Source organism: Coturnix japonica, chromosome 6 (assembly GCF_054131305.1).
Source record: "Coturnix japonica strain WE chromosome 6, WE-NBRP24, whole genome shotgun sequence".
NCBI lineage: Eukaryota > Metazoa > Chordata > Aves > Galliformes > Phasianidae > Coturnix > Coturnix japonica.
In genome coordinates, this window is record NC_140668.1 from 24,316,601 (window position 1) to 24,330,936 (window position 14,336).

A 14,336-nucleotide genomic window follows, 5' to 3' on the forward strand; every position below is an offset into this window, starting at 1 on the left:
AGCGTGTGTTGGATGTGAGGGCTGACAGCCCACAGCCTTCCTGGGGGAGATGGAAGTGCCAGGAAGGGTGAGGGAAGGATGGATGGGAAGTGATGGGATCCCCTTGAAATGGCAGTTGCTGGAAGTGGCTTATTTTAATGAAGAAAGCAAAGAAAAAAGGCAAACATGGGGCAGTATTGCTTTGTGCCTGGAGCTGGGGAGAGCAAAAGTGCACAAGCATCACCCTCCTACCACCATGCTGGCACCATCTCCTGCACATGAGGATGGGCAGCCCGGTGCAATGGGCTTTCATGCTAACGAACAGCTTTCTGACATATGGATGTAAGCAGTCTGCTGGACTAATTATCTGCAACTTCAAGGACTGATGAGCAGCTGTAACGGCCACATGGGAACCCTGCTCCTGGCTCTGAGCCCACTGCTTGTCCATCCAGCATGAAAAGGAGTGATAAAAACAAGATACTCAACATCATCCCAGGGGGAGAAGCAGAAAGGTCTTCTTCCAGGAGAAGGCTCACATTTGGCCACACAAGCAAAACGTTGCTTTCACCAAGAGATCTTCCTCCAGGTGTCTGCTTTGTATTGAAGTGACATAAACCAAAGGTCTGAAGTCAACCTCTGAACCTCAGCCCAGCTGCTCATGTTTCCCATCCACACCATGGTGGCACTGTCACCATACTAGTTCCCTCATGGTCCCCACAACAATCTTGTCAGTCCCACACCACTCAGGTGCCCAAAGCTATCTGGAAAGAAACAGAGATGCGCTTCTCAGGACTGTCATTCCCTTCTTGGCCAGAATCCACACAAACAGAAGTTGCTCTGGCAGACCAAAGCCCCGTGGAACTCAGCAGAAGCCAAGTGTGGATGCTTCAGGAGAAAAGGCAGAAGAGATCAAAGTCTTCCTGCATCCTGCAATGCACATTGTGGATTCCTGAGCTCACGCCTTGATGTTTTCCAGGCCAGAAGGCTGTAGCCTTATCACTTCTTGCTTGGGAGCAGCTTCACACCTCAAATCATGCTATTGTCCAGGGCTGCTGGATCCTCTTTGAGATACAGAGGGCAAGGTTTCACACTGCACTTATTCGTATAAATCCAAAGGTCACTCAACTCATCTCAGTTCTCTCCCCAGTAATTTCAGATCTTACACAGCTGCCATTCTGTTGACTGTTGAGTTTCTGCATTGTTGTCTTCTTTTTTACATTCTCTGTGTGAAGTGACAACAGCCAGATGAGAGCCCACAGCTGGGCTTCACAGGCAGGGTTAGTTCAAACTCTCCTCCAAGCCCTTTCCATTCACCAGCATGGGGCAACGGAACAGTAGACGCAAGTCAGCCACGAGGGATGGGAAGATCTTCCCACAATTGTTTGCAGGCAGCTTTCATCCCCAGCTCCCCTAAATAGTCCAGTCTCGCCAGCCAACTTTGTCTGCTGAGCATGACATGTCCTTGGGGAAGGAAGGAAGCCCAGCAGAGATGCCACAGCGGCCATGAGATGCTCAGATGCATCCCACCACCTGCCTGGCCAAGCATTGGAGTAGTTGCTAAACCCAAACAAGAAACCTTCTCCTACATACAGCCCAGGTTGAGCCTGGCTCCGCACTGCCTCTCCCACAGCCCCATCTCTCCTGACATGAAAGCAAGGCACTGGGCCACACCGGCCACATCACACAGTAGACAGAGAAAGCAGGACTTACGGATGCAGCCTCCTGCTGGGTTGCCTGAGCCGCAAACCGGGCCACGTGGTTGACGATGGGGGAGAAGTTGGTGGGTCCATAGAAGCGGATGTGAGGCAGGCAGGCTGAGTATGCTTGGACAATGCCCTCCACACCTGTGGGGAAACCAGAGAAGCTCAACATCACAGCATGCAACAGCCCAAGCCAGCCCCCAAATACTCCAAGCATGATCATGGGATCACAGATTGACTGAGGCTGGGAGGGACATTAAAGATCATCTTGTTCCAACAAGATATCACACTCACGCCATGGGCAGGGACACCTCCTGCCACACCAGGATGCCCCATTCAGCCCAGCCTTGAACACCTCCAGGGATGGGGCATCCATACCTTCTCTGAGCATCCAGCTCCAGTGCCTCACTGCCCTCTGAGTGAAAAAATTCCCCACAGCGTCTCGTCTAAATCTCCCCACTTTTAGTTTAAAACTGCTCCCCTCTGTCCTATCACTATCTAACCGAGTGGAGGATGATGAGCTAGTAATGCCAAGGGAGCTCAAGTTCAAAATATCTTTTTCCTCCAAACTCATCCAGATCACAAAGTTTCATCCACCTCTATGCAAATGTTCTACAATCAGGGCTCTGCTCCTCAGCCACTTTGCAGCAGATCCTCACACCTTCTCCAGTGAGAGGCTTCACAGCACCCACATCCAAAGGCTTTCCTTGTGCTTCTGCAAAAAGTCTCAAAATCAGGCAAAGAGGAGGAGCAAGAAGAAAAGCAGCTCCTGGTCTCTGAGCTTAACAATATACCAGACAGACCTGGGGCAGAGGAGGTAGTCTAGAAGCTGAAACACCCCAAAAACACCCCGAATGCTCCCAGGCTGTTTGGGAAACAATACTCTGTCCTGCAGGTCACCAGAGACTCCTGCTTCTGCTGTCCCACAAAGCTGCCCAGGAAGATCCTTCTGCCCTTCCCCACTCATGTAAACCAGGAGAACAAAGACAACCCAAAAAGGCTTTCTTTATCACCAAGCTCCTGTTCTACTGGGGTAAAGCACAGGTCAGCACAGATGGCCTCGGCAGCTCAAGGTTGCCCTCACTGTCTATGGTTAGAACAGCTCTTCAGCAATGACTGCTATTGGCTCTCAGTTGCTAAATGAGCTACAAAAGCATTAAGCCTGAATTCCCCATCTGCTGAACAGTCCTTGTGTTTCTCACCAGCAGACGGCTAGTAGGACACCCAGAACGAGGGCATTAGTTTTATGCTGTCTGAATCCAGTTGTATTTTACACTGGGACCTCCTACACAGCCCCAGTTCTTCTCTGCTTCCCACTGAGTGAACCCGTAGTAGCTGCTCTGCTTCAGTGTTAAAGGCTGTCTCTGAAATGACCCTGAAAATCTCCTGTGATAAGTTACTGGAGAAGCCCAGGAGGAAAGACAGAAGACACTGGAGGAATGCGAAGGCCTGACAGGCACTCACCTGAACAGAAAGGGTTTGTGGGGTTGAAGTTAATGGCAAACTCATGGGATACCTGTGGAGAAGAGATCCAAATTAGCACAGAGGCAGAGCACAGTGCTCCCCCCATCAGTTCAGCTGATGCAGCATCACATGAGTTCGTCCTGCTAGGCCAGCAGTGCTTCTTGCCCTCTGCCATCCAACAGTGAGGAGCAAAGATAAATGTGGTTGGGGCCGGGGATGTACTGGTTCCTCTGGCCTTGTACTACCATCATGGATCCACCTGACATTATCACATCACCAGCAGTGGCAGCAGATTGTCCCCATGGCTTCCTGCAGGCTGCCCAGAGGGAGAACACACATCACATCAGAAGAAATGACTTGGTCCTACTGCACACGATTAGCTTCATGATGTGGGCCACGGTGAGTGTGAAAAGCAGTACAGGACAGGTGACATGACCGCAGAGCCATCCCTACAAAGCAGGTGCAAAGCCCACAAGGTTTTCTGCCACTCCTCCCAAGCTGAGGGAGATGCCCTCAAAAGGAGGCTACATACATAGATAAGCCCAGTGCACCCTTGCTTGGAGCATCAGCTATGCCAGAGAAACCAACAGCAGAAACTACTCCAAATCTACTCCTCTAGGAAGTGCCTGCAAACAGAAACCACAAAAAAATAAACATAAAATTTGGGGAATGATTGCTTTGGAAGTGTAGTTCAATGGCTTGGGTGCAAGAAAGGTTCAGGGCTCCAGTGTGAATCTTACCAATGTCGGTGTGAGTTGACCACTTGTTTGGGGAAGAACCACCAGATCTGGGGGCTGAGGCATTCCTCACTCTGTGATTCAGGCACAGCGAGGAGCAAAGGGGCTCTCAGCAGCATCGGGGCCACACAGCTCCCTCTTTCAGCACCTCTGGGAGCCAAAGGCGTGATATGGGATCTCAGCCCACTGGTTGCAAGGGCTCCCAAACAAAAAACTCCGTGCTGTAGTTACAAAACAAAGCTATTTCCTTCCTCTCATGAGGGTGGCAGTTCGCTGCGGTTCTCAGCCCAGGGATATGGCTTCAGGACATGCGTACTCACAACGCTGGCAGAATGAATGTCCTCTACATTGCCATGGGAAGCCCAAGTCCTCCTGAGACTGCGAAAGCAGCACGCATCTGGTTCAGACTTTCCAATTAGAATGGGCATTGTGTCGAAAGCAGCAGAAACTATTTTTGCAAGGCACCGTGGGGTGAGAAACGACACAAACAAACAAAAGTAGGTCAGGCTAAAAATCTGGTGTGCTGCAAAGCCGACGAGCTGCCATACAGGCGGGGTGGTACCAACCCGCTCGGGTGTCTCCATGCCCATAAGCACAGCCAGCAACGATCCCATTCACACTAACAGGCAACTCGAGGCACATTCTGAAACGCACGGCTTGTTTTTCACACATCACTTCTGGTGAAAGCCTTAATTTTGGGCAACACGTCCTACTTCAGATCTCTGGGCTTTCAGTCATTAAAGGACTCACTGTTTTGGGGTTGTTGTGTTGTTTTTTTTAGATGACACTCCAAATTTTGCCATGCAAGTATTTATAGAGAAGGTAAACAAGAATGTTTCCGTTTTGCAACCGAAAAAGAGAGGGTTCTCTTTCCTTCAAGCAGCAGTGAAGCAGTTTGCAGTTGTTTTCCTCACTTTTTGCAGCACTACATGGAGCACACCACCACCTCCGTGGCTCAAATGTTTCAAAACCTCCTCTTGAATTTTTACTGATTATATATATATATATTATATATATGTATGCTAGAAAATCCAACAGGGTTTAAAATTTAAACCAACAGGTTTAAAATAACTAAGTTTTAAAAAAATAAGGGATGAGGGGGAGGTGGAGGGGAATCTCATTCCCTGCTGGGTGTACCCAGAGGTACGCAGAATCATTAAGGCTGGACAAGACCTCTAAGACCATCCAGTACAACCCCAACTCATCACCACCACGCTCACTAAGTCACATCCAAGTGCAGGACCTTTCCCAACTGGGATCAACCCCTTCCAGCAGCCCCAAAGGGTGGGATGTCCACACATGCAGCCTGGCTGTGCCCTTTGGATGGGGTGGTCGTGGGTAGAAGCTCCATCTTCTCCCACCAGGAATAGTAGATGTGCCCAAGCCCCAGCCCAGGAGATGGGGTAGTTGGTAGGGACTCAATTTCAAGCATCACCCTCTGCAGGGCCACCTCATCCCCCAGCAACCAAAACCCATCTGCTTCCTACCAGGAAACCGCTCGAGGCTCTTTACAGAGCTGTTACATTGCAAGATGTTCTTTGACATTTCCAACGAGACTTTTGTGTGCAAAATATCTCACTCCGACTGGTTCTTTGAAAGCGTTTGGTGATGCCATGGCAACAGGAGCGCGACGAGAACAAAGCACAACACACACGACTGAGATCTCTAACCATCTTCCTCATTTTCAGCCTGGTCTGCCATGCACAACAGCCATTGATCAGCGGGACCGAGCTTCACCTGCTGCCAGGACACAGTGCACAGGTCACGCAGCTCCCCACCAGCCTGCCCTAACACCAGCCTTGGGTTTCAGCACTTGGGTTCTGAAGCCACTCAGCCCTGCACACCGTGCTCCTTCCAGTCCCGCTGTATTTTCCATTCCCATTTCTCTCCACAAACAATAAATCCCCTGGTGGCAGCTGGCAACCGTTATTCCTCGGAAGTTGCTCACTAAGATTTTCCCACAGAATCTGGGGAAGCGACAGACCTGAGACATTTGCTGGCCAAGGGGGATGAATCAGCTCCAGTGTGTGCAGGGAGGGATGGACTCCAGACAGTGGCAACCAGCAGCGACTCCCATGTGAATCGCAGGGATTCTGGCTGCTGCAGGGAGCAGTCTGTCTCGGCATGGTGGAACCATGAGAGTCCCTGGGCTCTGCACTGTGGTTGTGGTCAGCTGAGAGCTGTAAGGCCATGTAAAGGTGGAAGCTGGATGGGAAACGTCACCTGCAGCTGGTGGTGGCTCCTGTGACTGTGACAAGCAGCGCTGGACCAGTCCTGTAGGGCCCCAGTTGTCCTTCACCCCTGGGAAGAAGTGGGATGCAGGAGCAGCAGGCTGCAAGCAATCCCAAGAACTCCTGGAGTGTGTTAAAGATAATTTCCTGGGCCAGACATCAGACAAACTGACCAGAGGAGATGCATTTCTGCGTCTGTGCTTGCCAATACAGAGGAGTTCATTAACGAGATAAAGACTGGAAGCACCCTGGGGCTGTAGTGACCATCAAGGGCTAAACAAAGTTGTGTTGTGAAAATGCTGGAGGAAGGGAGTGAGCTCCTTGCACACGTCCAGCAGTGGCTTCAGGTGCAGGGAGCAATTCCTCAGCCCTACTTCCTGAAGACTCCAGCCAGGAGCAGTGTTTGTGGTGAGAACACTGACTCTAGCAGGCTTCCTGTGCTGCTGTGGGCCACTGATGCTCCAGCACAGCCTAGCAAGGACCATGGTGGCTTCAACCCCCTGTACACCCAATTCTCTGCCCTAATGTGCTGCCACAGCCTACAGGCACCACCCACTCAACATCATCTGGAGGCTGCCCAGCTCCCACCCTCCAGCCAGATCTCACTGCAACCTAATACACTCATCCACAGCCCCACAACTGCTCCTGCCTCCCACCAGCAAAATTAATCAGCAACACTGGCAACAGTGCCAGGGAGCCTTAGGGCCAGCCTGGATGCCTGCACTCCATCCCCACCTCACATCACCCTACAAACCTGAGCATGCCCCATGCCCCAGCTCTGCTCCTGCCCAGAAGCTCTCAGTACAGAAGTGTTTCAAGCACACAGATCACTGCTACACGTTACCTTCCAGTCTGGAGGGAGCTGGGCACCAAATCCCAAAGCAGGAAACATTTTGTCTCTGCAAGGGAAGAAAACATACAAGTGTATTTCCACTCACACAAGGGATGCTTGAATGCTCTTCAGCACATCAACTGTCTCCCCATCCCACCAGCTCCAGGAAAGCTGCTCCCTGTCTGCATGAGCACCATCACATTGCACAGTGGTAAAGGGGAAAGAGAAATTCTGTCCTTATGTGCTCTCCTTGTTGCAGTGCCCCTGTCTCAATGTACACCACAATTTTCTTCCAAGGAGTTTTCCAAAAGCAAGGCATCATTTTCTTCAGCTCCACAGGTGGAAAAAGTCAAGCCACAGAAAAGGGTGACATGCATCCCAGCAGCTTGTTGGGAAGCCAGGGTAATGCCTATAAAAGCAACGGGAGAGGCAGAAAGGCACAGAACTTACGAGTCATAGTCCTGGATGATCTGCCCAACAGCCCAGATTGCCGACAGGTATTCATTTGTTCCCATGGGGTTGATGTAGTGCAAAGAGGACGGGTCCCGTGGGTTCCCATTGGAGGCAGTGAAGTCGATCCCAACCTGAGGGAAGCACAAACAGTCCTCTGTTAGCAGTCACCACTACATCTCATCCTCCCATTCTCCACTGCAGATGGACCACGGTGAGGCCCAGGCACAGCCCTACCCCAAACCAAACCTTCAGTTTTGGGAAGTTTAAAAAAATTACCCTCCCTAAAAAAACAAGGTTCAACAAAGTAATTCACTACAATATCACCCACTTTTTACCCATCAAGAATCACAGACATGGAATCCCAAAGAAGCAAGCTTCCACCACTACCATGATTCATGCTAGAAGTCTGGCTGCCCACCAGCCAGGCACCAAGGAGCCCCATGGACACCAAACCAGGCAGGACTGCCTGGGCTTTTGTTGGGTTCAAGGTCTTTTCTGTCCCAAGAGACAGCCCTGACCTGAGCTTTCCCTACAGCTGCCCTATGGTGCTTCCCCTGGGTCCACTGCAGGCTGAGTTCCTGCTTTGTCAGCAAGGCACTCATGCTTCTCCCTCCTCCGTGCTATTTAAAGACGTTTGTAGGAATGCAAATCCGAGATCTCGGATCCAGTTAAATGTGGTCAGATGCGGTGAGGCGATGAGCCACCAGATTTGAAATGACTGGGAGGGAAGAGTGAGGAAGAGACAAGCAGACGGCATGCCTGCAATCGCCTTGTTTGTAGAGCAAATAGGAAAAACCCAAAATAACTTTGGTGGCTAAATTGAGCTCAGGGGATTTGCAGGGGATTTTGCTCTGTATCTGTAATGAGAGAGGAAAAACTCTGCTCCTGGGCTGGGTCAAAGCCAGGGATGGGGATGACAAGACATCTCCTGCAGCATGGGGCAGCTGAGGATGGAAGGGTCCCAGGGGCCGCTGCCCTCCCTGGGCTCATCCTTGCAGGAGGGCAGCAGAGGATCGTGTGAGAATCCAGGTAAAACCTGGCCTCTTCAGCATGAATGCGACGGTCTTATGGCTCACTGCTCCAATGAAACAGGAGCAGCCAAGCCACACTTGGTCAGAGCACAACAAGGAAACTGAGGCACCATGCAAAACATGCCAAGAGCCACGTAGGAGAACAGAAATTGAACCAGGTGCCTTGGGAGGGGAAAATCCCAGCACTCCCCACTACCAGCAGACCTCAAAGCAACGAGTGAGGTCTCGGCATTCCAACCAATTCACACAAAAGCTCTGTCCTACCGATCAACTTGATGGTTTTCTCTTCCTATTCACTCCCCAGCACCAAGACCTTCACGCACAGCAGCAGAATGGCATATAAAGAGCTCTTGCACTTGTTCCTGTTTCTATGGTAACTCTTCTTCCTCCTCTCCCCCCATGTTTTGAGACAAGACAACAAAATAAAAACTGAGACAACTGCGTGTGCCCAGAGCTTGCTGGGTGTCGCAGCAGAAAAGTTTTCAGAAATTAGAAAGCTAATGGGGGAGAAAAAACAACACTTCTGTTTTGTGGTGGGCTCGCTCAGGGCTGTTACGTCCCCCTGTAATTCCTCCTGACAAACCACTGGCGTTCCAGCTCAAGTCAGGGTGGAAATGCAAATAAAAATGCAGGAACAAAATGCATCGTTAACAGCCCAGATCCTCTGAGCTGGGTTCAAAACACCCAGGCCTTGCTCAGCAATCTGGATGCCAGTTAACACAGCGAGAGATTTGGGTTCAAAAGGACTCCATGGGACTCAGCAAAATGGAGCAGCTCCTCACACTGTGAAATTCCACCCTGCTAAGCCAGAAGGACTCAGCTCAGCTGGCCCAAGGGCAGCCTCCTGCAGCATCTCCCTTCAGCAAACTTTGATCATGACATATTTATTACCACTACTGGACAAACAGCAGCCAAAGTCCTTACAGTGAACATCAGCTGGCAGCCTCCCAGGATGTAGTCCAGGAACGAGAAATCTCTGGTTATCTAAAACAAAATAGAAAATGAAGCATATCAGCAATCTTCGCTATTGCAGGAAAAGAAAACACCACTGAAGCCATTCAGGCCTATCACCACGGTGTTTTTGGACCTTCAGGGAGCTCTGTCCATGCACCAAAGCATGTGGGATGGATCACGGGAGGTGGGGGAGCCACTGTCCCTGGGGGGTTCAAGAACTGTGGAGAGGAGGCACTGAGGGATGTGGTCAGTGGGCATGGTGGGAGTGGAGTTGGACTTGGTTATCTTAGTGGTCTTTTCCAACCATAGTGATTCTTTGACCACCAGGGTTTTCCAGGGCAGCATTTTGGTATTCTCTAAGCTACGTGTGGCGTGGCCAACCACACTGATCCATGCAAATAGCACCAGCCCTGGCACAACAGAGAGCAAAGGGCTGCAATTCCTATTCCAGAGGGAGAAGAACCCAAATAAAAGGAAAACTGCCCCACTGTACATGCGCTTGGAAACCCAAGAGCACTGGAGACAGAAGGGATGAGAAGTGCAGTGCAGTATGAAGTCCCAAATCTACCAAAGAGTAGAATGAAACATCCCAGCGTTGTACACACCTTGCAGGACTTGACGATGATGATCCCAGAGTTCTTGTAATTCTTTTTCTTCTTCTGCTTTTTGGGGTTAATGCACTCTAGTTCTAGCTGTAAGAGAGAAGCTGTTACTCAAAGCTAACTGCAAATCAGAGCTGCTGCTGTGTTCTCCCCTTTGCCGGAATAGCACGGACAAGCTCACTGATAGACAGGGCAGGCCACAGCTGTTCCTCTAAAGCTCTGGGGAAATAAATGCCTTTTCAATATTCAGAAAATAATGGCTGCAATATTGCTTTTTTGTTTGTTTGTTTTTTTAATCTAAAGCCTTTTGAAGAAAACTCTTGCCAAAGAATGAAGTCTAAATGTGGGCTCTGGACTCATCGTTCCTGCAGCCTCTGGATGCTGAACAACTCCCTCCAGCTCAGACCCCCAGATCAGGTGCATCTGGGATTGGTCTGAGATCAGCTGGGCACACCTAGGCTGAAAGAGTCATCTTCAACAAATGGGTGCCCAAATCCTACACACAGCGCCCCTATTTTGCCTTCAAGCAGCTTTGACAGGACCACCATAGCCAGGGAGTGCAGAGGTGTTACTGAGCAGCTTCCAGCCAGCCAGCAAAAGCAGACGGAGCTGCTTGCAAACAGGCTTAAAACTGCAGCTGTGGCAGCATGTACAAAAAAAATAAAGGCATATTTGGCTGAGTATTTCAGCCATCTTGTGTTCCAGCATAGGTCAAATACCAGCATGCCCAAGAAAAAAGCAAAAACAAAAATAAATATCCTCTAGGGCAAAAATCAAGCAACTGAATTATGCCGACGGGCCCACAGTGGGAGCAGCTCCAGCTGATAGGGAATGCGGCCAGGCCCTGGGGTTTCAGCAGAGCAGGAGACCTTAGCCTGGAGAGTGTTTATGGGAGAAACCAACAGCATGAGGATTGCAAGCAGTGCTTTCCCCCTCTGGATCTCAGAGGTGAGAATTCGTGGCTAATTCCTTGTGGTAAGCATAGGAAATTTTGCTGCTGGTTTACTGCTGGCCACCTGACCCCAAAACCACACTGGTGCCACAGGTCCTCATCAACCAATGGGCTGGAGGCCATGAAAACAGCGAAGCCTTGAGGCAAGTGATGTGATGTTACTGCAGCAGAGGGGACTTAAGTTCTCATCTTCTTGTTCCCATCTGCAAACGTGCGGTGCCTGCTCTGCGGCAAGAGCATCTCTGCTCCTGTTTCTGTATTTACCCACATCAATGTGGCCAGATGAAAGGAAGAGACAGGTCACGAGGAGCTGCCTCGGGGAGAAGGGATGCTGGCGTGTGGTACCCAGCGCTGAGACTGCTTGCTTCAGAGCCAGACCCCCAACAGCTGGGGCGCAGATGTGCGGGCCACAGAGAGTGCCCGACCCTTCTGGGTGCAGTCCTCATCTCTGCCCAGATGCTGCTCCCCGAGGCAATGGGGCTTACATAAGCAGGGCAGCAGCCAAGCCACACGAGGGGAGGAAGCAAAGGGATGTCCCCAACTGCACCCAAGTCATGTGCTCTGGCATGTCATGCACAGCAACACGAGCATGCAGGGAACGCCCCCTCCATTGCCCCCCCAGACAACAAGGCATCTTCAAATGCTGCTTCAGACAAACCTCAGGTTTTCAGACAAGATTGCCTTCATACACTCTAACTCAGACATCTATTTCAGCTAGAGCAGTGACCTGAGTCATTCTGGTGCAGATGGGAGGAAAAAGCAGCTCTTCATCATCTCAGAGCTTCCCCAGCACAGGCTGAAGCCCCAAGGAGCAACATGGCCACCAATGCCCTTGCCCCATTCTGCCCAGAAAACATGGCAGCACTTACTGGAAAGGCATCTTGGGCTTCACACATCCTGGCCACTGAGGTCTGAAACTCCCCAATGAAGTCGTGTCCCCCATCACTGTCGTAGTCGTAACACATGACCTAGAATCACAGAACATCTCAAGTTGGAAGGGACCCACAAGGATCACTGAACCCAACCCCTGGCTGCACACAGCACCACCCAAACTCTGTGTCTGAGAGCAGTGGTGTCCCAGAACTCCCTGAGCTCTGGCAGCCCAGGGCAATGCCCGCTGCCCTGGGGAGCTTTTCTGTGCCTGCTGTTCTTTGGTGCAGAACCTTTCCCTAACCCTCACCTGACCCTTCCCTGACAGCTCCATGCTGTTCCCTCAAGCCCTGCCGCCGTCACTAGAGAGTGGAGATCCACTTCTCTGCAAGGATGCTGTAGGCTGCCACAAGGCCTCCCCTCATTCCGAGAGGAAGCCAAGAGGCTGTCCTTACCTTAATCAGCTTCTCCACATCTCCATCACACAGTGACACTAAAGGCACAGTGAACGGCTTCCAGACGGGGTCCAGCGTGTACTTGATCACCTGTGGGGTGGGAACAGAAGGATGTGGTTACAAAAGGTGAAACAGGACACAGGCATGAAGCAGGGGATGTTTCCTCCTATATAAATCTGTCCCCCACATCTATCGCTTGCTGCCCCACTACTTCCACCTAAACAGAGTGTTGGGACACCACAACCATCACAGAGAGCTGAGCAGCCCTCGATAAATCCAGATCTTGCCTTATCTGTGTAACAGCTGCTGCACGAGCTGGAGAAATGCAATTGATGCTTTTTGACATGTACCAAGAGAATGCAAGCTGTATGTGCTGCAGACCTTGGAGGTGCTTGCAGGGCACGTGAAGATGCTTTTGTAAAGGTGCCCTGCTCAGAGAGAGAGACTGATGTGAATCAGGCAAACACAGGGATTCCTGGAGCAGAGGACCCATTGCACAGGACCCTGGAGCTTTGCAGCCAGAGCTACAGGAGATGCGGGGAATGCATGGAGCAGAGCCAACCCTATGCCAGTCTTTGGTGTTTGTTTGCACTGCAGAAGGAACCCACAGCCTCAGCACACAAGGCACACAGGAAGTTTTGCCTCTCCTCTCTCCAAAGCCATTGGCTCCTTCTGCTGAGACCAGGAGCAGCCCAGCCAGACGAGGAGCACGTCTGTCCCCATGGCTTCAGAACAGAGCTGACAAATAACCATGTGGGGCTCACAACGGGCTTTTATGTTACAGACTGACAGACTGAGAAAAACCCTGACACTGCGAGCACAGTTTAGCAGAGAATTTGTAAACACCTCCCCCAGGAGGCTGGGAGAGCAGGGAGCCCACGCAGGGAGGCACACGTGTGGAGTGGAGCCCATATGCTGCCAGCCGTCGGGTCCCACGGGTGGGCGGTGTGAGGATCCTGCTCCTTCACTGCACACAGCCAGCTGGGCTCAGCTCCTTCTATATAACAGGCTGGATGGAGAGCACTAACTCTTCCCTGCAGCCACATCTCTCCTGACACAACAAATGCCAGCCCCAGGCTAACACCTGATTGCACTCATGCACCTGAAGCTACAGGAATGGAGAACTTACTTTCTTTGTATCTGATCTTAAAACACAAAGCTGCTTGTCTTGCACAAGGGCAGTACCTTAGGGAAGCTGCTGCAACACTTTCTCCCCTGCCTCACTGCTTAAATGAAAACCCAGCAAGACCCTCAGCCACCTCCCAAGATCCCACCCCCCTTTATCAGGGATTTATGAGATAATGTAATTACATTTAAAAGGAGCTGAGCTAAGGATCATGGTGTTGCAGTAGCTCACCTCTGTTCTGTGGACCAGCATCCACTTCCCATCGTCACCGAGTTTATAGAACTCCAAGAAAGGGTCTGACTTTCCAAACAGGTCCTGGGGAAGAACAACAGCACACAGCTTATACAAGGTCTTGCAAGCTGCTCAAGCAGCCACTGGTACAAGACACTCCTTCCTCCTTCTTTTCCTGTATATCAGTGCATGAGTGGACCATGGGGAAGCTGATTCCCATGGTGTCTGTCTGAGTCCTGCAGGTCCTATCAGTGTCATGGCCTTCCTGCACCCAGGCACGTGCCTGTGGGACTTTGCTCGTGGATCCCACCCCCATGCGCACTCTCTGGACACCAATGCCACGACAAACAGCCCCAGCTGGGAGGCAGCTGTGTTTGGGTTAGAAAAACAACCAGAGCTTCAAAGCACAAACAGAATTATGAAGTGTAGGAGAGTCTGGGAAGAAGGGGGGGGAAAACCCTCCTACACACAGCAGGAAAGCATGAACAGAGCAAATCTTGAAGGAGCAAGCTGCATGGGTGTTGACAGAGATCACACAACACCCTCCGAGACACACAGACTTCAGCCAGCATGTGTTTGCTTTCCTTAGATATCCCCCGATAAAAGGACATTGCTGTATGGCAAACACAGCACACATCCCTGCTGGGCATGTGCACAGGGTGACTGAGGTCTTGAGCAGCATGGGAGGGCTGATGAGAGAAAACCCAGCACCTGCAAGA

General features: G+C 51.0%; 1 protein-coding gene across 5 annotated transcripts in view; it reads right to left on the reverse strand.

Annotated features, from left to right (window-relative positions):
• CPNE2 (copine 2) overlaps window positions 1–14,336 on the reverse strand; it is a 35,905-nt gene that overhangs the window by 2,939 nt on the left and 18,630 nt on the right. For 4 of the 5 annotated variants that reach the window (XM_015873697.3, XM_015873695.3, XM_085551717.1 and 1 more), the window contains exons 6-14: window positions 13,618–13,701; window positions 12,261–12,350; window positions 11,805–11,903; window positions 9,987–10,073; window positions 9,352–9,411; window positions 7,394–7,527; window positions 6,956–7,010; window positions 3,144–3,195; window positions 1,690–1,823 (exon numbers count right to left, since the gene is read on the reverse strand). In XM_015873697.3, the coding sequence (XP_015729183.2) occupies window positions 1,690–1,823; window positions 3,144–3,195; window positions 6,956–7,010; window positions 7,394–7,527; window positions 9,352–9,411; window positions 9,987–10,073; window positions 11,805–11,903; window positions 12,261–12,350; window positions 13,618–13,701 (795 nt within the window). The other variant, XR_014947739.1, reaches the window with a different exon arrangement.